General features: G+C 36.9%; 1 protein-coding gene across 4 annotated transcripts in view; it reads right to left on the bottom strand.

The window, feature by feature from the left end:
- Positions 1 to 26,055, bottom strand: part of LOC149528339 (uncharacterized) — a 241,127-nt gene that overhangs the window by 195,804 nt on the left and 19,268 nt on the right. For all 4 annotated transcript variants that reach the window (XM_089811308.1, XM_089811304.1, XM_089811306.1 and 1 more), the window contains 3 exons: positions 16,777 to 17,124; positions 16,092 to 16,611; positions 4,290 to 4,371 (listed from right to left, as the gene is read on the bottom strand). In XM_089811308.1, the coding sequence (XP_089667434.1) occupies positions 4,290 to 4,371; positions 16,092 to 16,611; positions 16,777 to 17,017 (843 nt within the window). In that variant the 5' untranslated portion in view covers positions 17,018 to 17,124. The remainder of the gene's footprint in view (positions 1 to 4,289; positions 4,372 to 16,091; positions 16,612 to 16,776; positions 17,125 to 26,055) is intronic.

Below are 26,055 nucleotides of genomic sequence, written 5' to 3'. Positions count from 1 at the left end.
TCAAAACCAAATTATTATTATGGATTTCCTCCATCAACAGGTTATGTCATCAACTGCTCATCAACTGCTTATCGTATTGGCCATGGAGGTTCAGTCAAACTGCTTTTACTCTATCGCCATTCCCATGTTATATTGTATTGAGATTAATCAAAGTTTTCAGATCACCGCGACTATGTTAAAATCACTAAACTCAATTAGTTAAAGTCATGGCCACCAGAGGCCATGACCCTTCGTGGGTCATCCCACCTAAGGGTCATGTCCTTACATGGACATGACTGTCCAATCTAATATAATGCAAAGATATAGATCAAAGTAGAAGCAATAACAACGGCACTTCTATGTCCGCAACTAATACTTGCTCATAGGACAATTACTTCTTCCTACAAGAATTGAACACAATACGATCAAGGAGTCAAGGAGATTGTGTGTGTGTGTGTGCGTGTGTGTGTGTGTGTTTGTGTGTGTGAAAGCATATACAAATTCAGTCAAATATAGCATATCAATCTGAACTACTAGAAGTGTATAAATTAGTCTAACTGTTCTAATAAGAGAAATAGAAAATTATTCTCTCTCCCATATCTCACATTCCTTAACACCAAATTATTATCACTTGTATTTGTATATGTTATTGAAAGGTGACGATTTTACAATTACTTAATCTTCTATTTTGATGGATATGATGTCTAAGCAGATCATGATAGATTATATCTTGCATGGTGGATTAAATTGCTTAAACAAACCATGAATGTTCTTATGGTAAGTATCATTGAGGATACGTGCGCCATACCTTATGAACATGTTTTTTAGTACTTGGTGAAGGTCATGCAACTTAATGTTTATGAGGCCATTACTCAAAGTACTTAATGAATATCGTGTAACTTTATGTTCAGAAGGCCATTCTTGACATGCAAGAGGCCATTACTCCTAATAGCATGAGATGATACCTAAATGGTGGATATCTTCTGATCAAAGATATCCTTAAAACTTGTCATTCCTGATTTTACATTGAGGTAATATTATATCTTGTGTTTATCCTCCCTAGCTAAGAGAGAGTGTTGATGTTTGGTAGCTTCAGTTGGATAAACCTATGAGACTAAACTATATATATATGTATATATCATGCGAGATATAACAAATAAATAAATCATATATATATATATATATATATATATATATAGAATGAATTGTCATTATAATAAATTCACTGATAAACAAATGCATGTTAATGAATAGACATGTCCTATGAAGGGACATGTCTTCTTGTCTCATCCGCACTATAAGTACAAGAAAGATTACTGCAATTGGAAAACACAGACAACACAAATAGTATCATTACATTGACAGCTATATTTCATTATTCAACAGTTTTCAATAATAAGTTGTAAGGATCTCACGCAGAAGCTTAAGCCTTTGAATACTAGTGTCTCTCATCAAATGCTCCCATTCATCCCATTAGCTCTCATGGCTTTCTTTGGTTAAATTCTTTTGTTACTGCATGACAAGACTTACTAAGTAATTCAGAATAAAATCACATTGTTGCCATTCCTCTATAAATTTTGAATTGCCTTTTTAAATGATTTTCATCCCTATTCGACCATTGATAATCAATTATGTTGAACATCTTGAAATTTTCCAAGATGTTGAACAAAACTAGATGCAATGAGTGTTAAGTGTTCTATTCATTCTTATGAGAGATGGGTTCATGTGAACCAGTACTCATGAAATGGGTCAATGAGTTTGACTCAAAAAATTTACACAGTTGAATCCTAATAACAGTATCACAATTTTCCAAGGTGTTCATTAAACTCTACATGAGAAGCAAGTGGGTATTCTATTAAATTTTTACTTTTTTAATCTATTTTGGCAAAGTCGTCAAACTCCCTCACATGTCGGCTAAGATAATATATGCACATCCCTAAGTCATATTTCAAAACTTTTTGTTCGAAGGCCCTAAAGTCTATGACTTCATGCAATGCTTTCACATAGCATCTATTCCTGTTTTTTGTATTATGTCTCCATTATAAACTGCCTTAAATCAAAGAGACAAATCAACAGTAACTTATAACTAGTGATCAATTGCCAAATTTCAACACCTCTTTGAACATCTGCAAGCATTTAATTTATTAAAATCTGTCTAACAAAAGAGTAATATTGAATTTTAAATACTCTCCAAGAATGAAGTGTCATCTATATCACTAACAAATTGAATATTTGGATGTTGCCTTACGGATATCCCAAGTTGAAAACAGATTAGTGAAAACTTTGTTGAGGTACATTATCTACAAATTAAACAAAACTGGCTTTATTAAGACCTGTCTAACAAAAGAGTAATATTGAATTTTAAATACTCTCCAAGAATGACGTGTCATCTATATCAGTAACAAATTGAATATTTGGATGTTGCTTTATGGATATCCCAAGTTGAAAACAGATTAGTGAAAACTTTGTTGAGGTACATTATTGTGATGTCCCCAAAGTGGGCCCCTAACGGAAGGTGACGTAGGTCTGTCCGTGCGGTTTGTCGCTACCATGTGTCCGGGGTCCTTGCCAGTGAGGCCGTCCTGGGGTTGCCCCCTTAACGTGGGGAGGTGCCGTTTAATAACACTCCGGGCTTTTGGTGCCCGGAGTTAAGGGGGCAACCCCAGGACGGCCTCACTGGCAAGGACCCCGGACACATGGTAGCGACAAACCGCACGGACAGACCTACGTCACCTTCTGTTAGGGGCCCACTCTGGGGACATCACAGCCCACCACGCTCCGCGGGTCTCGACCTTGAGACCTCCGGCTCTGATACCAAGTTAGTAACCGTTGCACCAAAAGCCCGGACTGTTAGTAAACGGCACCTCCCCGCGTTAAGGGGGCAACCCCAGGACGGCCTCACTGGCAAGGACCCTGGACACATGGTAGCGACAAACCGCACGGACAGACCTACGTCACCTTCCGTTAGGGGCCCACTCTGGGGACATCACAGAAACCCCAGGACGGCCTCACTGGCAAGGACCCCGGACACATGGTAGCGACAAACCGCACAGACAGACCTACATCACCTTCCGTTAGGGGCCCACTCTGGGGACATCACAGCCCACCACGCTCCGCAGGTCTCGACCTCGAGACCTCCGGCTCTGATACCAAGTTAGTAACCGTTGCACCAAAAGCCCGGACTGTTAGTAAACGGCACCTCCCCGCGTTAAGGGGGCAACCCCAGGACGGCCTCACTGGCAAGGACCCCGGACACATGGTAGCGACAAACCGCACGGACAGACCTACGTCACCTTCCGTTAGGGGCCCACTCTGGGGACATCACAATTATCTACAAATTAAACAAAACTGGCTTTATTATTGTAGCCAAAATCTGGTTAATGCCCTCATCTATTAAGTTCATTTAATAGTATGTTCTTAAGCTTGATTCTACTTATCTTTGTCTCCTTTCTAGATTCCTTGCATAATCAATTTCTTGTGCCAAACATTGGAGTCCAAGTGTCTATTTATTTTGTTTCATCTATATTTCTGTGAATGAAGTCGGCAATGTCCTTGAACCAAAGCTAACAAAGTGGATATTGAGATCATATAGTAGCATTTTACCTTTTATGAAGAAAGATTGTTAAGTGCATAAATAAATAATTAACTCCTTAATTGAATAATAGTGTTATAAAATATTAGGCAAGAGCCGACAATGCAATGGTAAATTGTGAGCCTCTCATCGGGGAGCTCTTGGATTCGAATCTACTCGAAATTAACACATACTAATAATTATCTTAACAATAATAATAAATGAATAATAAATAATCTAGGCTTCGGCTGATTACCTATCCAAAAAAAAAACAAAGTGGAATAAAATATTGTTTAACAACTTTTTGCATGCTTTTAGATGCAAGCAAAGACAATTTCCTTTTCCTAATAGATCTTTAACTGACGTGTGTAAATTTAAAAAAACTCATTTCTATTTCCAAACAGCATAACACTATTTTATAGTCAAAAAATTATTTAGAATCAGCACATTGACCTCATCTGTCTACCCCATTCCCAATGCAAACAAAGGCAATCTCCTTTTGTCCACAACCCTTTAAAGTAGGATGTGTGCAAATTCATAAAACTCATTTTCTGTTTGCAAACAATTTAACTCTATGTTACGATCACAGAATTAATATTTATTTACAATCAGCATGTATAGACCTCATCAATGTAGTCTATTTAGCAAAACGCAAAACTCAATAAAATGCCTAAGAAGATCAACGAAGATCCTTCATCAATATATAACAAAGAAATTACAAATAAAACTGGGACCAAACCTGCGATGCAGAACAAATTGCCTGTAAAGCACTGCAACCATCACATCGCCACGAATCCAATGATACTTGTACATCACCAGGCCTGTAAAATATAAAAGAGTTGAATTAAGAGAACATATAAGTACCTCTGTGTGTAAGTGCAGGGGGAGGGGGAGAGAGAGACCAAAGCAGAACTCGAACTCAATGATAAATATTATAATAATCATCATATTTATTATTCAATAGTCACCTAATGCATCTTTAGTGAAGTTAAGATTGTTTCTATTTCAGTTCTTTGATTGTTTCCTTTAGAAACATCGTGTTTGTAATTCCTTTATATGCAGCTTTCAATCCCCATTGCTAATACAACGAATTACCTTTACATGCATCAAAGCAGAATCAGTTCATAGCAGATTTTTTAAATAAAACTTTGTGGATTACCTGAATCACTTTGCAAAAGTTTTTAAGATTTTTTTAAGCAAATTTTTAATAGTTAAAATTGTTTCACTTTCTGCAATTTAAGAAATTGCGGTTATCTGTTTCAACTGGAATCGTGTTCTTTTAGCGCAAAATCAAATATTATTTGGGGTGGAAAAACAAAGGATTTTGCAGGTCAAATGGGTTTCTTTCTCTGGTAGTCTTCCTTTCTACTCAACAGTGTTTCTTTAGGATTCGCAGGATTTTTCACAAAATTGTAGCCATGCCAGTCGTGTCTCTAAAAGTGACAAATTTCTTTGCAAATTGGGAGTTTTTGACATCAAACACCTGACTTCATTTCGCCAACTTCTGCAAAATGAATTCTTTTTCTGAGATTGAGCAACTGAATTTTTATTCAACAAAGAGCTTTCACTGTGTTTTCTTTACATGCGGCTCCTCAGTTAAAAACGCCCACAAGTTTTTTTTTACTCACACCTCAGCACAAAGAAACCTCACACCTTGAGATAGACTAGGGTTTTCTACCTCAAAAACATGCCAACTCTGCAGTTTTCGCCATTTTTTTTAGTGGCTAGGGTTTACCTAACAACTTGAGGGTACAGCTATTTTTGCATTTTTTCTGATTTTTCATTAAAACGGAAGATTTTTTCTGCAAAAGAGTGTCCAGGCATTTGTGCAACACAGTTTTCTACGTGAATTTCTACCCAGCAAAGTTGGATTTTCTACAAGCAGTGTTAGTGCATTTTTTTGACCTTGTCTTTTCATGCATTCCGAAACAGGAGGTATGGCGTCATTGACCAACATAATGTTGGAAAGTGCTCAACACTTCAATGGCAAAAATCACAACATATGAAAACAGCACATCCTCAAGATTTTTGAGCATTGGTGTCTGGATAACATTGCTCTTGGTAAATATGCACACCCCAAAACAGCAGGCAAAAATCAGCTTGAGTTTGATGAGTGCAATTGAGAAGCCGCTATGCTCCTCAAGTTGTTAGTCATTGACAACATGCTTCCACAATTGCCAATTGACAAGACAGCCATGGAGATTGTAAGAAGTAAAACCCTCATGAGTCCTAACTTTCAAACTTGGCTGTTTGCATGTAAAATAGTATGTCAGTTTCACCCATATCTGATTTTTAATGAAATTAACTTGTAAACATCTAAACAGCATCATTCAAATTTTGCTTAACATGTAACATGGCACTTCATCATATAAATTGCTGTAATGTCCCCAATCTGCTCCTATAGGATTTGGGACTTAATTCTTATATTTCAATTGGAAACAAGTTACAATCCTTCACATCTTTTTGATGATTGTTTTATATAACCATGTCAGTAGCTCACTTTCTTCTCAATTGTACCACTTCTTAACTAAATTGGCTTGGATTGATAAAATTGGTCTCTCTCGAATTTTTCTTTATCATATTATATTAATATTTTGTTCTAATTGTTGTTGACATTTGATTGATAAACATAGCTTCACTAATTCTTGTTGAATGGCTACAGTAATCTTAATCAATTTCGTCAATAATCCTCTTGATCTTATTATTATTCTTAGAGTACCATCACAACCCATATTGTTCATCACTTAATAAGATTTCTTTGTATTTGCTTGAGGATTTTCTGAAAATGCAACTACAATGTATCACTTTTATAAAGAAATCACTTCCCTATCAAGACTTGGCCGTCACTGAAAATGGCAACATGAGTATTATCAAATTGGCTTCTATCTAAATTGATGGAAGACACAGAAAAAATGAAGGGACACCCAGTAGATAACACAAAAACCTCACAAGAATCTGAAACTAGAATGTTAATTTGTTGGCTTAAAAATTGAGGCAAGGAAAACGATGCACCCAGAAAAAACAAAGACCAACCCAGTTGAGATCTGCAAGAACCCACCAAGAATCTACATAAAGTTTTTCAAAACAACAAATAATCTAAGAATTTCATGGGAAAACCTAAGCCATTTTTAGAAAAAATAAGAAAGTGCAATTTTGACTGTAAAAATGATGGAAAAAAAACAGTAATGGACAAAAATCATAGACTGAGGGTTTAAAGCACTCTAGACGCTGCCCTTTGCAGAAGATGTGCTGAAAAAAACAAGTCGCAGATGCTGAAAATGAAGGCCATGAAATTGTAGAAGAATAGGCTCACAAGAAAACATCAAATGCAGGCCCAAAACGCCAAAAAACCAGTCGTTTTCAGAGGAAGTTGGTCATGCAGACAGAGGAAAGGCGGATGGCGCACGAGTTGTAGAAGGAAAACCCAAAGAAAAATAATTTACAGAAACCCTAGACGGATTTTAGAAAAATATCCCCACAAACAAATTTCTAAACACACCCAGGCAAAGGATGGTGAAAATCTCAAGTCTAAAATTTCACAAAGAAATTAAAGATTTTCAAAACCTATTTCAAAAAATAACTCAAAAAAATTTAATTATGAAATTATTATTTTTCAAAAAAAAAAGCTCTGATACCATATTATGGTAAAATAGTGAATGTGTTATTAAACAAAAATCATAAATGATCTAGACATACAAGTATATACAAGAATGTTTTTATAATGAACAAAGAGAGAGAAATAGAAACATTTTGAAGAGAGAGTTTCCATATTGAGTAGAGAGAAAATATCGAAACATAGAAGAGAAGTGACCATTAGAAATAGAAGTAAATCTACAAAAGAGAGAAACAAAAATAGAGAGAATTAACTCTCCTATTTCCCCCCTCAAGCTAGAAGGTTTTCCCAGGGTAATTTATGACTTGTGTTCTCTAGTTTTTGTTTTGAGTTGTAGATGTCATTTCTTCTATAAAAACATGGAATTGGTCATACTTTTACCAAAGAGTTCATTTTTTTTCAAATGAGACATGCAAGGCTCCCATGATGTGGCAACGAGAGTTTCAATGAGGTTGTGGCTCTACGCTGATGATCACTTGATAAACTCTTTCAAATTCTAAACACATATGACATCCTCTCCAATATGGTGCTTGAAATTAATATATATTTTGTGAGGAGTCCATTAGGGAGGAAGCCTTGGGAATTCTAGTCAAATTGGGTAGCGAGATGTACATTTAAGGAGTTTGCTAATGCAATTCATAGGGGCACTTCCAAAAGACCAATCCCTAGAGAAAGTTAGGAACTCTAAGCTCATAATACACTTGGGTGATGATTGTGTCAGGATGAGGAAACACAATGGTCAGTTCAAGCAGTATGCAACAAATTATCAGAGGGCTGCCTGGAAAAGGTTTTGTCCTACCTCAAAGATGAAGGGGTACAATTCACTAGCACATATTCCAAGGGTGCATTAAAGGGGACCCTCAAAGAGATGTTCAAGAGATTCAATATTGTGATATTGCTATCAAGATCTAACTGTGTAGTTTTTGAGTCAAACTCAATGACCCATATTTCATGAGTAGTAATTCTACACGTATCCATTTCTCATGAGAATAAATGTAACACTTAGAACTCATTAGATCTAGTTGATGCTCACAGAGGTGAAGCACCGGGACTTCCTAGGAGGCCACCCATCCCAATACTACTCCAGCTTGAGCGCATTTAACTACGGAGTTTCCTCCATCGTTAAACCCACTCTACTCGCAACCCCATTTGCAAAACCTTCACCAAGTGTTGTGCCTTATGAACCATTCATTAGAAAGCCCCTTAAGCTCCTCAATTGATAAGTAGGAGATAATTTCCACAAGAAGTCAAATTGTGATATTGCTATCAGGATTTAACTATTTTTAAGTCAAACTCAATGACCCAAATTTCATGAGTAGTGATTCTACATGAATCCATTTCTCATGAGAATAAATGGAACACTTATTGGATCTAGGTGATGCTCATAGAGGTGAAGCACCAAGACTTCCTAGAAGGTCACCCATCCGAGTACTACTCCAGCTTGAGCATGCTTAACTACGGAGTTTCCTCCATCGTTAAACCCACTCTACTTGCAACCCCATTTGCAAAATCTTCACCAAGTGTTGTACCTTATGAACCATTCATTAAAAAGCCCCTTAAGCTCATCAATTGATAAGTACGAGATAATTTCCACAACATCAGGATTTAACTATGTAGTTTCTAGTCAAACTCAGTGACAAATATTGCATGAGTAGTGATTCTACACGAATCCATCTCTCATGAGAATAAATGGAACACTTAGCACTCATTAGATTTAGGTGATGCTCACAGAGGTGAAGCACCGAGACTTCCCGAGATGTCACCCATCTGAGTACTATTCTAGCTTGAGCACGCTTAACTACGGTGTAATATCCCCTTTTTTTGGGACATTATAATTCTATGTTGCCAGCTCACTTCGCCTAGGTTTCAAGGGCAAAAAGGTTCTTTATGGGGTTCAGTTCGAAGTTTGGCCTAGACATTTCCAGTTTCAGACCCATCAAAGCAATTTTGGCAGGTTGTCCGGATGCTTACTATTTTTAGTAAGTAAATAAAGCACAGTATTTTTGGTACCTCAGTGTTGGTTTGGAAGCGTCTCGCCGAGAGCTGTCCAACAAGCTATTGAACGTGATTATTTGAGTTCATTTTGTCAGCTATTTTAATGTCTGATGATTATATGGTTTACTAAGTGACTATTAAAGCTCATTTAACTTGTCACTTTATTTAAAAAGGTACTATGTTCACTTAAGTGACTAAAGGACAAAAAAAGTGTTTTATCCCACATTGCTTAAAAGAGCGTGCATCGCATTGAGAAAAGTGATAAAAGTACAACAGACTCCACATGGCATGTTATGAAGATTATAATATTTAAAACAAATATTAATCTGAGAGCTAGAAACAGTTGTTGGTTATTCTTCGAGGATGCAAACCCTTGAAGAAGCTTTGGAGGTTGGACACAAATCTAGCCTTCTTACAAGTTTTATCTACATTCGCCAATCTGACTATTTTTACTGTTTGTAAGATTAGATCATTTGGATATTTGCATGTTATTGTATTGTTGTTGTATAATACAATAACGCATTTGATGGTTATATGAGTTAACTCCGGGTTTATATATGTACTTTCTGAATATTGGAGGAATAAACAAGTTTTTTTGAGTTTTATTGTATGTAAATCTGCTGATTAGAAATCAATTTAAATTCTAGAATTTATATTGAATATTGGTTTACTGTTCAAATTTAAATCATGCAACTTTATATCACAGGTTTTTGGTAAAATATCCGGAAAGGGATATTATAGTGGTATCAAAGCTGGTTTCCCTGCCAGCCTGTGAAATTATATCAGCAAATAAAGTACAGGAAGGAAAACACAAGAATTTATGAAAGAAAGGATTTTCTCAAGTTTCTGGTCGCTTTGATGTGACTGGTCTGAGACCGCGAGGACGAAACCCCTCAAGTTTGGAAACACTAAGGAGGTTGGACGTCACACCAATCCTCCCTTATATTTCAGTATTTGTTGGTTTGGGCAAAGACATGAAGTAAATACAGTCTGGTCTATGAAATTGAAAATGGTTAAATGCTGTTGAGAAATGGCAGGTGTCTGGTTAAACATTTTGACAGCTAGGTAATGCTTGGTCGGTTTGAAGAGGTAGCAATAGAAGGGCCCCTTTGCAATATTACTGACGTCGTGAGCTCCCTAGACGATTTCACTTTCCACGTGATTCAGAAGGGCATGGGTTAATACCACTGAGCGCTGAATTTGAAGCCGTTGCATTTCTCACGGGTTCAGTCTCAACGTGAGGACTCTACCACTCACGTCCAGCAGTGTGGGAGTTTGCGTTTGAAGAGAAGTGTGCATAGATGTTCTGCCATCCATAGTAGGTCGTGGGTGAGATACCCCAGGCGGCTGCGGCATTTTATACACTCTGACAACCGGGATATAAGGCGTGGCTTCATACCATATTGCCAAGTCGGGTAACACACAGGCCCTTTCTGGAGGAACTGACTACGGTCGCGGGTGCCAGTATATGCTCACACAGAAAGCTCAGCACGGAAATATAGAGGATACCGTTGAAAAAAATTGGAGAACTGATGCACTAACCTAGCGTCCAAGAGCAGCCCCGAATGAAGCTTGAAAATATTGACAGAGAAGCACTGATCGCAGCTACCGGCAGAGCATCCTAAGTCGACGTCCATTGCATGCATTGCATACTTGGTCGGCACTGTAAGTTGCTGGGGTAATTATCTTCACAGATCAGGCATATTGGACAGTGTTTCCAGCCACGGATAAGAGCTGACTTCGCTAGAAATTAACGGGTCTGTGTTTGGTGCGTGGCCAGCATCGGGAGTGAAGTTACTTCCACCCGCAGCAGTAAGGATATATATTACAACACAGGTTGAAGGTCCTGGCGGAATATGAACACCCCCATTTGCCCTAGTTAAAGGCAAATGGGGTTGCAAGCTTTGGGTTTAACCATGGAGGGAACTCTATAGTTAAGCACGCTCAGGCTGGAGTAGTACTGGGATGGGTGACCTCCCAGGAAGTCCCGGTGCTTCACCCCTGTGAGCATCACCTAGATCCAATAAGTGCTAAGTGTTCCATTTATTCTCATGAGAGATGGATTCATGTTGAATCACTACTCATGAAACATGGGTCAATGAGTTTGACTCAAAAATCACACAGTTAAATCCTGATAGCAATATCACAATTTGACTTGCTGTGGAAATTATCTCCTACTTATCACCCCCATACATATTAGGCAGCGGCTAGTGAACAGTCGGGTGTTACTAATCAGGAGGAACCAGTCCTTGGCAATGGTTATAAGCGATGGAGAACGCAAGATAACAACCAATCAGTAGTTGGGATGCTTCACCAGTTTTACTGTATGTGCTCATAGTTAATTTATTTTATCATTGTGTGTTTATTGGCGCTGCTCTTGAGAAGTGATGTTCAGTAACACTTGGTCTTTTAGTTATACTTGTTGCAAAACTTAATGTAGTGAAGACCAATTTAGAGTCTTGTTTAAGATTCAATGTTCTGGTTGATTAACACTTAGAAGTACATCAATCTCTGCTAGTAATTTCCACAGTAGTTTCCAGCATCTGTACCAAGTTGGACTCCTGGCCAACTGTTTGACAAAATTACTCAGCTAAAATATTCAGAACTCTGCCATTAAAATCAGTCAAGTGTTTGCTAAATGCTCTAGTTTCAAACTGAATTCCGGGTCCAGTTTAATAAATTTATTAGCAGTAATAAAAGATCATAGCCAGGTTGTCTGTGGATTGTTTGACAAAATTCCTCTCATGCTATATATTCAGCATTCTGTTTACAGAATTTAAGCTCAGATTATTAGTCTCACTTAGAGTGGAGCTAGATTCGGCAGATTGGAAATTTAGTGAGTTTATTAAAGTGCCACAGTGTGTTCTGATTTTGGGAAGATAGCACAGTGTCCATTCAAAACACTAAAGAAAAAGTGCCACAGACTGCTCAGAATTCGCCTGCCATGGTTGGATAGCACACATTGGGCAGAACTTGCAGAGATTATTTATTTCCAGACCTTGGGCAATTGTTCATGACTGTTCTTGAACGTTTTGGTGTTCTATTATTGTTTTCGTTCCAGCAGAGTATATTGCAATATCAATCAAAAACATCACACATTCCGGAAAATACAGTATACACAGCAGGGACGTACACCAAGTGTTTGACCAAATTCCTACAGCAAACATTTAAGCTTCTTGTTCAGGTTAGACAGAACTGGGAAGTTTATTACAGGCATTGAATCAGTTAGTTAATCATGTTTACTTCAAGTACCCAAAAGCAGTGGGACAAGAATATGGAGAAGCTTAAACAAAGTTTGAAAAGGTTGGATGAAAATCAGAAAAGGATGAATGATTTGATTTCAGACCCTGCAAAACTAGACAAAGTGACACGATGTATGGTTTCCATTTTTAAGAGGACTACATCACAGAACGAAGAGAAAGAGGAACAAGAGATCTCTATAGTATCTAGAAGCCTCTATGATGAATTCCCAGCAGTTAGTGACCATCATACAGCTGACCCTATGGAGAGCAAAGATCAGACCTTAGAAAACGAATCAGAAAATTCATTTCATGACAATGAGTCCAAAGATCATGATGTGGATGGACACGCAATCACCTTGGAAGTGGAAGTGCGTGAAGATACTGTTATATCAGCAGCTTCTACCCCACCAGTTGAGCCATCCTATGACGTGCATACCAACAAAACCCTAGATATTGAGGTGTGCCTAGATGATAGCATACACGATGCTGCTTATCATATGGTGAGTGACATTGATTCAACCTCATATCACGGTGCGGATGACAAATTGGAAGACTTGTGTAGAAATGTTTCGTCACAAGGGGATCATCATTTACCAAGCCAATTGAAGGTTAATGACAGGATGGTTGCCACAACCGTTAAGCATTTTGATGTTGCTCATCAAATGTTGGCCACCTATGGTTGGAGTACTCCTTTGACAGATGAGCATGGTGATAGTGTTTTTTCCCTTGCAGAGATACATGCACTCCGAGAAGCGATTGGAATGAAACATGAAACCATGAAACATTATTAAGGAAACTTTGGCAGAACCAAGAGAGTCCCCACTTTGGGCATTTGTGTTGTGTTTACTATTGTATCAGTTGTTGGAGATTAAAGTCGAGTCTCATCAACCAAGGCACCAAATATTCATCTAGTGTGAGTTCTGGGCAAGAATTTACAAACAGTGGTTTTGAATCTGGATGTGACTACAATCTGGAGGTTATTTCTTTGCATGGGGGGAAAGCATGTCTAATATATTGCCTAGTTCAGTTGTGCAAATACTCTTCAGTGACGCTTTCTTCATATCGGATTAAAGATTCACTGACATTTGAATCTATTCATTACCTTATGATCCACATGGGCTCAAAGGAAGAGATTCAAACCAAAGGGCATCAAGGCGACCTATCCAAGTGTTAATGCAGTGGAGAATATGAACACTACAGAATACTATTAATTACATAAAGGTGGAGCTTGATGAGCTGAAATGGGAGAATTCCTTTAGGCTCGAGAAAGTTCAGAGGGTCCTTGAGCAGCAAATGGAGAATGTCAAAGCCTTTGTATTGTAAAGGATCAGCAAGCTCAAGAAGCAGTGTGGCTTCAAAAGCTCCTTGTTTGGTCAAACATTGGAGCCAACAGTAATTTATTGTGATAATCAAAGCCGTGTGTAAAGCTTCCTGACATTCCAGTACGAGATTGTTGCCCTTGCTGAGAGGAAGTCTCAGCATCACTGAACCTTAGCATGTACTAAAATACATATTTCTCTGAGACACAAAAATATGAGGGAAATCCCTTCAGAGATGTTGCTCTTTAATGCATATTTCTCTAAGATGGAAAAACATAAGGTGAAAGCCCTTGGGTGATGTTACTCTTTCCACACATGGGAGTAGCAATGGTGGACGACATGTTGAGAGACTCCATGACAACATCGCGTTGAGTGATTCCGTGATGGGCACTTGTGTACATGCTTCTTTCAACACATGGAAGTAGCCATGACAACATCATATTGAATAATTCTGTGATGGGCACTTGCGTGTATGCTTCCTTCCACCCATGGGCGTAGCCATGGTAGGCGTCATGTTGAGTGACTCCATGACGTTATCACGTTGAGAGATTCTGCAATAAAACTCTTTTCCACAAATGGATGTAGCCATTGTGGGTATCACATTGAGTGACTACATGATGTTATCACATTGAGACTTCATAATTAAAAACAAAACAAAAAATCTTTTCCACAAATGGGTGTAGGCATTGTCGATGTCATGCTGATAGACCCCATGACATGGATATCTGGATAGAAACCTCCCTAGCTAAGAGGATGTTGAGGATGATGCTGCAAGAGATATCTTTCTCCACAAAATACGATTTAGTAAATGAGTAATGTAGCAGTCTCTGTTATCTGTTTTTTATTCATATTTTGTTGGTATCTTTTCAACTAAAACAACCAAACATTTTTCCTTTCAACATCCACAGTTTCCTTGTCTCAAGAGGCACTTGAAGACAATGAGGAGTCTTCATCTTAGTAACAGCAGTCTCTTCAGTTGTCTCTGTAGACTCTTCATGTGTTACAGCAGACTCTTCATTGGAAAGGCTATGAAGAGTCCGCCTCTTCAGGTGCAAGGTATATTCACTATATTAGATGACATTTTGATTTGAATCTTCTGAGAATACCGTTTTTTATGTTCCTTGTTGTGGCTGGGTTTTTTGCCCTTAAGTTTGAGGGCTTCCCCAGGGTAATTTCTGAGTTTTGTGTTCCCTAGTTTTCGTATTGTGCTGTGTATGTGATTTCTGCCATAAAACTAACATAAGTTGGCATCCTTGTATATCTTACAGCCACTAGATCTGATCTTAGTTATTCTGTAAGCTATATATATCTCATTTCAGGACAGCCCCTAAGGATGAACATGGGGTTACAACGAAGCATGTATTGAGATAACTCAAAAGGACACCACACTTTAGCATTCTATACAGAAGAAGCGCATCCTCTGCTGATTGGTTTGACAAGCTCAGATTGGATTGGTTCTGTTGATGATAGAAAGACTAATTCTAGGTATGTCTTCAATCTTTTTACGGGAAGGGTGGCGTGGACCAGTAAGAAGCAATAGACAGTAGCTCTTCCTTCAACCGAAGCAAAATATTGGGGAACTGTTAAAGCAAAATGTGAGGCAGTATGGCTACAAAGGATGTTTTTTAACATGCAAATGTCTCAACTATACAGCCTTCACCCTTGTCTTTCTAAGAATCCAATCTTCCACAAGCAAACCAAATGTGTAGAGCTTCATTATCATTTCATCAAACAACTTGTTGAAGATGGAACTATGATATTGCAGTATGTTTCGACTGTGAATAAGACAACAGATATCCTCAGCAAGTCTAGAGCCCTCGAAAATTTATAACAATCAAAGTGCAACTTGGGAAAGTTAATAAAATGGCCATTGAGGAAGGGTATTAGAATAATATTGTCATATTTATTATTTGATGGTCACTTGATGCATCTCAAGTTTAGATTATTTCTATTTCAGTTCTCAGTTAATGATTGTTTCCTTCAAAAACATTGCATTTGTCATTCCTTTATGTGAAGCTCTCAATCTCTGTTGATAAATACATCAAATTACCATTTCAACAAAGTCAAAATAACTGTAGATTGTTGTACTCTCGGCTCTTTTTATGAAAATGAAATAAAGTTAATGATTGTTTCCTTCAAAAACATTGCATTTTTCGTTCCTTTATGTGAAGCTCTCAATCTCTGTTGATAAATACATCAAATTACCATTTCAACAAAGTCAAAATAACTGTAAATTGGTGTACTCTCGGCTCTTTTTATGAAAATGAAACAACGAACTCATTAAATTGCACACTTGAAACATCCTAATATAGCAGTTTTTGTCATACTCTTGCTGAAATTCTGAAACCATTCAATAGATACAAATGCCTTACCTCTGCCTTTTCTGGCAGTCTATGCATTTCACACATTCACCAGAGTATTGATTTTCTGTCAGTTCTTGCTCATGTATTTCCATTTTATCCCCGATAGGCATAGAAACAATAAGATCCATTCCCGAGTCATCCAACAGACTGCTTTCTTTCTCTCCTCCATCAAGAACCTCTAGACTCTTTCCATCTGAAGGCTCTGCAACATCACACTTGTATATCTTCCCAGATCTTGTGCCAGAAACTGGAACATCCTGCTGTAGCTCAATGTCAGCTTGTTTTCGCTTTCTGCTAGAACAAGAATTTTCCTGTTTCTCAATGCTTTTGTCAAACCTACTAAAAGTATTCGATTGTCTTGAATCCCCTAGCTCACTTTTTTCTTCTTGTTCTTCATCTTTGGACCTTCCATCCAGAGATTCCACCTGCAACACAACCTGTTCGCCTGTTTGGAAGCTGCCCTTGTTTTCATTTTTACTTACAACGGCAGTTGAAGAATTACTTGCCTGGTTCTTTGTTTTATCTGTCCCTGCACAACTCCATCTTGTAAAATGTCAGAGCACGTCAAGCACAAAATAGAACATGATTACAAAGCTTTTAACAAAAGTGTAAACAAAAGAAATGTTTTATAATTATGTTTCAAAAGAATTATAAAAAATAATGTCAACATGCTGTTAAAAAATAAAATCATTACCTCCATTTTCCTTTATAAGGCCTTTCAAGTTAAACCTTTCTTTAACAGCTTGCCTATACCCACGTGCATCTAATCGTTTTGGTGCAACAGTATTCTTCAAGTTACCTTCAACCTTGGTAAGAAGATCTTTTGCATCTCGATTAACCCTACCCTTCCCCTCCCCAACATTTGAAGGACCAGAAGAATGTCTGCTAGCAGCATGGTCGCGTTTTGATCTCCTTAAGTTTGGTGTTGACATCATACAATCCCAGCAAATACCATATCACTCAAATTTGTGAGGATTTCCAGAAACCACCTGATTCCTTTCATCGAATGACTTGTAGCACCATCAACTCATCTCCTTTCCAACTGAGCAAAAAGGAAATTCAGTAGGTTATTTATTGATCACTGTTTTGTACTATGACAACGAGGAGTTCAAGTTTTCAGATCAAACAAACAAAAGCTTGAAACAAGTAATGTCAGTACAATTCTTTTACAAAAAGGAAAACAAGAGAACATTTTCTAGCCTAGACACTAATATAATTTAGTGTACCTCCAGACCTGTATATGTTAAAAACCTTCATTATGTTATTAAATACACAACAAAAGTGCAATCTAATGACATTTGATGAAGATAATGGGACATTGGCATGGGACGGTGTTGTCATTGTTGGCAAACAGATTCTGCAACAAGGATACACAACATGTGTGATATTATAACAAGGCCAAGTGGAAATGTGTTGATCAAGCTAACTTGTACACGTAATTGACTAAGTCCTTAAGTTACCAAGTCATGATAGAACAGGATCAATACATGCTCTGATGTGAATTGTGGTGCGTGGTCATACCAATGATACCTAGACATGTCTGGTATTCCAACTCTACAATCGCACATCCTACATGTAACATAGGTGCAAGCTAAGGAGAATTTGGTGAATACAGGTAGATGGTTCATAGTGCAGGAACAAGAGCACAAAAAAAGAAGAAAATTGGATCAGTCTACTCTACTTTGAAACTATCAGGTTGTGTTATTGAAGATGTAGAATCCTGAAAAGTGTTTGACTGTTTGTTGGAGCCACACACTTCTGAGAAACCGATAAAGTAAGTTATTGGATTCTGATGATTGACAAAGGAAGCAGTGAAGAACAATCGGTTAGATTGTTGATCAGTGATAAGAAGTTTGTTTGTTGAAAGGATACATGATGATGATGTGTCAATGCTGACGTGGAAAGTTAGGTATCACTAATTTCGGTCAAGCTGATCTAAGAATCAAGAAGAGGTGCTTGAACCTAGGAAAATGTAGTACGTTTTGACTTTCTTGTCAAATTAGTGCGCAATAGGAATGTATTGTCGGTGCAAGCTGGAGATCCTTTCCAACTTGTTTGGAGGACTTGAAGGAGGGAAATTTGAATTTATTACGAATTGTTAAGGTGGTGGAAAACCCTAATTAAGGGAATATATTAACAACAGTAAGTGAATGAAAGAGAAAAGATTGTAGAGGGAGAGAAATTGAGAAATTGTGTGCGCAGTAGTGACAGATTGAGAAACAACAAGTGTGATTCAGGATAAGAGTCAATTTGCATGTGAAGAGGGAGTGTGAACCTAATTGGATCTATTCAAGCAAAGTATGGGTGCTATTTGTCAATCACTCTACTTATTGTATCCTAACAATTGCAACAGGGTGATACTTAACAGTATGAAGAGGATCTTTAACAGGATTTGAAGGACAATTACTTGTGTTATAAATCTCTTGACATAGTAGTCTTTAACACAACTTTCTAGCTCCTAACATGGCTAAGATATTCCTCACAAGAAACGCCTTTAACAAGGTGATTGTAATCAGTCCTAACAAGCCAAATTTCATACAGCTCAGTGAATTATTGTGGGTTCCATCTCCACTGTGGTTTTTCCCTCTAACCAATGTTTGCATAATGAAAAAATCTTGGTGTCTTGTGTCAAATTGTGTGGATGATGGATGTTGTAGTGTTCTCTATTACTTTCAGTTTCGCATGTGGTTATTTTCAAATTTCTTAGTACTAGAAGCAGAAGGGGTGATTAATGAACTCAAGATTCAGTTGAAGATGTCTATTATCAAAAGACAAGAGTTGTATAAACAACTAAATGACAAGACTACATTCAACAACTATCAGAACAGAGTGGATCAGAAGAATCTGAGGCGGCAACCACAGATCTTATGAAAGAGAATGAGAAACTGATCAAGGACAAGGAGAACCTAAAGAAAAAGTTGGGTGCCCTAGTTATGAGATTAGATGATGACTTTGAAGCTAGGAGATCTACATAAGATTCTCAAAAGGACAAGGACATGCTGCTGAAAGGAAAAGAGGAAGAAATACTTACGTGCAAAAAGAACATACATAAAAAGATTGAAGAGGTTGAAAGGTTATGGAGAGAAAATGAACAATTGAAGAATGATCTGAAAACTGCTAGTGAAGCAACTTTCTTACTGAAGAAGTATAATGAAAGTTCTGCCAAGCTTGATGAACAACTCAAAGCCATAGGTCGATCAAGGAGACAAAAGCACTTGGGTTTGTTGAAAACCTCAAAATGGTGAATCATCCAAAAGGACTAGAAAGGAGGAATCCTCACCGATAAGAACACAAAGAAAATCTGGTAATAAGGCATGCAAACCTGTTTTCTTTATTTGTCACAAATCGGGTACATTGCAAATATATGCAGAAGCAGGTTGGTCAGTACAACAAATACTTTCAATAACCATTGTTTCAACTGCAACAAGTTTGGACATGTTGCAAAGGAATGTAGGTTTAAAAATTTTAAGGGATATTGTTTTTCTTGCACCAAGTATGGTCATAATGTTGAAGCATGGGGATCAAGTTACTAATCTGAGGTTACCTATGAATCAGTTAAATCCTTATCACACGGTAAGGTCAGAAATAATATGCTTTGTTTGTGGGAAACAAGGTTACTTGGCTATGCTTTGCTTGTGGGAAACAAGGTTACTTGGCTAATAAGTGCAGATTGAGGATTACAAGGAACATGAGAGGATCTTGGAGAACTAATGATACAGCATGCTACCAGTGCCATAAATGAGGACTTGGCAAGAAGTCGCAGGACAAGGAACCAATCAGTGAACCGGTCAAGAAAGCAAGAAGGAAAGAAGATGGTTAATGCAGATGAAGTCAGCCAAGAAATGAATAAGGTATGGAAGGAGGGTAATTGGGAAGAAGGCAAGACATCAGATGGTACCACATCACCAAGTGATGTGTGTGCTTCTTCATCTATATAAGCTAACATTTAGCTTAGGGTGAGCAAAATCAAAAATCCACTGTACAAACCCCTTGTGAATGAAAGGTAAGATTAATTTGCATAATTAGATACAAGGAGTTAAAAGTTGTTTAAAATAGTCGAGTTGAATTGGTAGTTTGTGCCAATGTATCGGGTGACTACATCTAACATAATGGAAATTGAACCTACATCAGTGAGGCATTTATTGCTTATGACAAAGTTGGTACGAAAGTACAATTTTGCACCTTTACCAATGGCTTGCTCAATAAGAAACCATTTTGAAGAAAAGGAAATGCATATTGTGCAGTCTGGAGGAATTAAACTGAAAGGTGTGAGTGTTTGCTTTGATCAGGAGAAGACTAATTGGGATTTGAGCCAAACAAGCAGATAACATTTCGTCTGGATGCCCTAGCTGCAAGGAGTAAAAAGTAGTACTTATTGCAAACTTGCTATTGTGTTTACAAATTCAAGAAAATTGGTGAATTCGGGATGTGAATGTATCTAGATTAGTTGAATCTTCTAAAGCACATGGTCAAAAGTATAAGGTACATACTAGAAAATAATAAGGAAACGATTCCACAGGAGCCCTATCTTGTTTGCCTTATGATGCTGAGCACACAGAAGACACAAATGCATTCATATACTGCAAATTTGAAAGTTTTGGATCAAATGCAATTCGTGAACAGTTTGAGAAATTGTAGTGAGGATAAAGTGACACTAAAAGAAGAAAATATAAGAATCATCGAGGAAGGGTTTCATCACCTAGTTGATTTACCCTATGAGTTTGAGGAAGACCAATTTTGAATTGATCTAATTAGATGTCATGTTCACCACATGTGGCTAGAACAATCTCATGAAATCAAAATAATGGATTATTCATAAGGAAATCAGTCTTAATACAACTGGTGAAGTGCTAATTTTCAAAAATGCACATAAAGAGGCAGTGGCAAGATTGACTGGATCAAGATGGGCTGGACAAGGAATGACTGTCACTGGCATTGAAGATGAAGAAGTGAAATGGCTTCAATTATTGTTGGTTATATAATTTATCACACTAATAAAGATAACAGTGTACCGGTGGGAGCAATTCATACTGCTTACTTGATGATTAAATAAGGCAGAAACTTTGCTTTGGCAAAACCATTGAAAATACAATTAATGGAAAACTTTGAAAGGATCAAGAGAAACAAGACACAAGCTTTTTGTTTTGGAAGAGAAGAGACAGAAAAGGTAAAGGTTGAATCTCAGGTGGAAGAACCTGAGTTAGCACAAAAAGGTAGGAGGAACAATCTGAACCAAACGAAGAACAATCGTGAACACTTCTAACCTCTAAAATGGGAATAAGCCTTCTTCACCACCAACTAGGACCCTCTAACCATCAGTCATAGCCTACAAATAATGAGCTAATCCAATCAGAAAACATATTAACCCAAAGGGGGACATTACAGTATGGTATTCATGGCAAAATGTCTCTACACAAGTACAACGGATGTCTTTCGAAGGACCAGCACCAAAACAAGTGACACCTAGTCAAACTCTCACCTCTTGGGATGAAGATGAGATGCATGTTGACTACAAGATGGTGTCTACATCTACATAATTGCGCCTATATTATAACTTGTTATATCACCAACGCTAATAAGAAGCTCCTACAAGAATGTAATGTCCCCTCATTGATTGCTTTAGAATGTTGCGACAATTACTTGAATTCCCTCTTCTCGTAAGTCTGTATATCCTCATGTATAATCTTCTTTTACAGAAAAATCACAAATCCCTTGTTTTCTTCAGTTAAAATCTGTGATCACACATCTCATATATGTTCTTCAAATAAATATCTTTTATTACATGTGTTGTATGTATCCCTCAGTATGGAACTGTTATACTTCTCATGCATCTACCCTTTCTTTTCTTTTTATGACTACTCTAATGCTGATCCTTTGCCTTGCACGTAATACTCGCCCTATCTTCCTCAATCACAGTGATGCTGTTCAATAATATATATGTGGAGTAAAGTCCACTCCTTATGCGGAAGATCACAATAATGAAACTGTTCAGTATAATTCTCTGATATGTCTATAGTTTCATCTCCTTGTGAATTTATTACTTTTCCTTCTCCCAAAGATCATCTAATAGCATCTCTATTGTAAAGCTAAATGCACTCCTTGACATAGAATCAATCAAATAGTTATAATTATTATCTCATCAATGATACAGCAATTTCTATTATTTGACTTACTCATTCCTCTCCAATCTACTTGGCACCTTCTCTAATATTGCTTACTGGTTGCTGATTATAGTAAAAATCTTCTCCCTCTCTCTAATAAACTAAAATCAATCTTAATCATATATTTGATTTTCAAATCTAAATAGCTGATGTGCAAATGCGACATTGAGAATCTGTGCCTATACGATTAGTTTATATTTCCTTCTTCATCCCTTGTTTCTACGTAATGAGATGATAGTCTTCGGCATAGTTCTTTGTTGAATATTGTTGTTTGAGCCCTCTATTGGGTATGAGTCGACGTTCTCCGATATGTACATGACATGATTGTAACTTCTTTCGAGCACAATATTTTCTGCAAGGTTGAAACAATGATTTGATGACCATATAATGCTGACTGTGCACTCTTACATAATGGTTGTATCCTCATGGCCTATCCACGTCTGTGCCTTCCGGTCCTCTACAATATCTTTGATATCCCGTTCTTTGTTCTACTTCCTATAGTTGTTATCTCTCAAACTTTGAGGATATCTAATGCTTGGCATGCCATTCAAACTTTGATGATTTTTGTGATTTCCTTCCCGTCTTCAGATGCTAAGTGTCTTGATAAATCCTTTCCTTGTCTATTATGACGTCAATAATTATCCTTAGATTCACGCAATAATTAACCAACGCTTGGTTTAGAGTGATGAGATGTTTTCTTCTTTTGATCGATGCCTCCTCCTTATTCCCTCATGTAGACTCCATTCTTATATCATTCCTATCGAGCAGTCATACCTCTTAGAGATCGCAGGGCATATCCCTTCTTCTAACAATCGTGTCTTCTCTTATGTTTGCAGCAATGTTTGCTTTAGTAGGATCAAAAACTTATGTTTGCAGCAATGTTTATTTTATTTTTAGTAGGATCATAAACTTATGTTTGCAGCAATGTGAATGCTCCCTAATTGTTGATTATGGGTAAACTTAATAACATGTGTGAAAGATTGGTTCTCTTCACAACTCAGCACTATTTTAGGATTCTAACAATAATTCATTAATAATAACTTTCGAGCTCTAGTCACACCCTCGAGTAGATAATATTTAATATTATATTATTATTAATAGATTGTATTGTGTTATGATTATATTATATTATTTATTTATTATTAATCTTGTAAATATTATATTGATGACTACATTCAAATCTTATTTCATTTATTATTTATAATATAATTTATTTAATGGTGTCTACTAATAAATTATCAATTATTATCTATATTATTCAATATATATTTGTTTATTGATATATAATCTTATATCAAAATCTCATTAATAATATTATATATATATATATATATATAATTTATTATTTACTCATTTAATTGACATTATTAATATTATTATCATTAAATCTTATTGAGAATGGGGACATTACGAAGTACAACTAAAGGTTAACCACTCAAGCAATAACAACCAATGACTACCAATTAGTCAAAAACAAAGTATGTTTGTCCCCCTAAAAGCACAAGAGAGTGCCTAGTCAAAGCCAGCCAAGAATAGCTTGCTTCTTGGTTGAAAAAGAAAGAAACCAATTGATGCCCTGCACCAAAAGCAGAAGCTCTTAATGGACCAAAAAGAGAATACAACAATGATTAACTCTCTATGAAACATTCTTTGAATGGTAGTACAAGTGGACTTAAGCAAGGGGTCTTGAAACTTAAGAATGGACAAAATGAAAGATTATATACCCGTCTCTCAAAGAAAAGCATTTGTGGAGAAACAATCCACAAATTTCAATGTATCTAGTACAAAGGTACATAAGCCTAATTCTATGCTTCTCTACCCATTAAAAGATTGCTACAAAATTGTATCATTGACTCAAGGTCTAGTACCCCTGTCATGCCTAAGAGGGTAGCAAACAGCTTGACAACAACTTATGAGCATAATCCATTTAGATGGTAACCCAATCAATACCTTTAAGTCATTAGAAACCCCCACCTCACCTTATATGCCTAGCTATCATAATTGTACACTACAATATATCCCTATTAAGGTACCACCTTGTTTAGGTTTTATCTAACGAAAGACTTCATAGCCAAGTTTGGGAGATATTTGTCTTTAAACTAGACATATATGTTCCTAAGAAACAAATATGAAACTAAAATCCTCGCTAAGCTTGAATGCACCATGTCACACATGAGCCACAATTCAAAGTTATCCCTTCATCAAACTTCTCAATTGATGAAATTTAGTTAGATATCCTAACAACCGACTAAATGCATTGATAGCTGATAAAATTAGGCCTCTGACACATTTGAAGCCACTAGCATGGGAGCATATTCAATCTATTAAAAGTGTTATTCCCTAAAATTTCAAGGTGAACCTAAGATAACACAAGGATATGGAAGTCAACAAACGTTAGTCTATCCTTAGTCTCCCCTCAAGAGCTAAAATATCAGCAATCCTACACATTACAATTCAACTACAACAATATATGTAAATGAGTGTGAAGCTTTGATTCGTGTAATGCAATTTGTTAAAAAGTGTGGTATTGAGCATCTACAAATATAAGGTGTTCCAATATTTATCATCAATCGAGTTAGATCAAAATGTAGAACAAAGAACTCTCATGACAACTCAAGCATAGAATTTGGGATTTCCTGGAATTTTTGGATGCAAACTTTCGAGCCAATTCTAAAAGCAGAATGTTAAAGCCAATAAGTTAGCCATGGTTGGCACTCAACTCAAACTAGCAAAGGATATTTTGGCAAACAAAGACCACGTAAAACTTGTCATTAGAAATGTGATGCCTGATAACATTTCTCTTTGAATAGTTTTTGACAATAATCAGCAAATTGTTCCGTTATCCAATAATCAGTTGAACTTATAGTTGAGTTAATCCTCAAATTGTGGAGACATATGAAGATCAAATAATCCAAACCAAGAGCTACAAAATACTTCCAAGGCATGGTGCCCTTTGTAAGTTAACTTGATCACCATAACCCATGCAAACTCAAGAGAAAGATGATAGAAGGCAAGGACTATTGAGATGTTGAAATTGCCCTTCGTAGAATGGTATAACTAGATAAATCTTTCAAAACAAAAGAGAAATTTCCTTGTTCGCCCCCAAATGATGAATAACTAGGTCATGGCTTGTGACTATAAAGAATTGAAGATCTATGATTTATAACATAGATATGATGTAGGCCACTCACTCCACTTAGAGAAGAGAAATGACTACCTTGCCCCAAAAGAGAAGACTATTAAGCACAAGCATTGACCAATTAACCCAAAAATAAAGTATCCATTTAAAGATTGCTACCCCTACCAAACACTCCACATGGATCTAACATAAGCCCTATCAGAAACAAGAATGAAGAGATCGTGCTTTTTGTAGATATCAATTATGTAAACAGAACATCCCTCAAGGTTCACTAGCAAGCCCCACACTACATCTCTCTGTCGTCTTACCTACAAAGCATCTTGTATATACCACATGGAGTTTTCCTAAGATTTTACCTATTAGTAAAGTATTTCCATTGGGAAGAAACAAGAGTCATCTAATACGCTAAGTCAACACATAATGTTACATCCCTTCCTTCGGGACTTTTACAGAACTATGATAATTGCTACATGTGAAGGATGAAGTTAGTTAATTATGTGGATTTTAATAGTCAAATAAGAGGATTATGATTAATATGATTATGCTTTCAACTAAGAGGATTGCTTACTAATATTCTCATGGAAATTATATTCAAGGGTAAACAGTGTTTTGCAATGCTGTAGATAATTTATTTGCTTAAAACGATTATGAAGATGAATACGGCTAATCCTTC

Source organism: Cupressus sempervirens, chromosome 11 (assembly GCF_028749045.1).
Source record: "Cupressus sempervirens isolate cs-2001-9-10 chromosome 11, ASM2874904v1, whole genome shotgun sequence".
NCBI classification, from domain to species: domain Eukaryota; kingdom Viridiplantae; phylum Streptophyta; class Pinopsida; order Cupressales; family Cupressaceae; genus Cupressus; species Cupressus sempervirens.
This window is presented reverse-complemented; position numbering and strand designations above follow the sequence as displayed.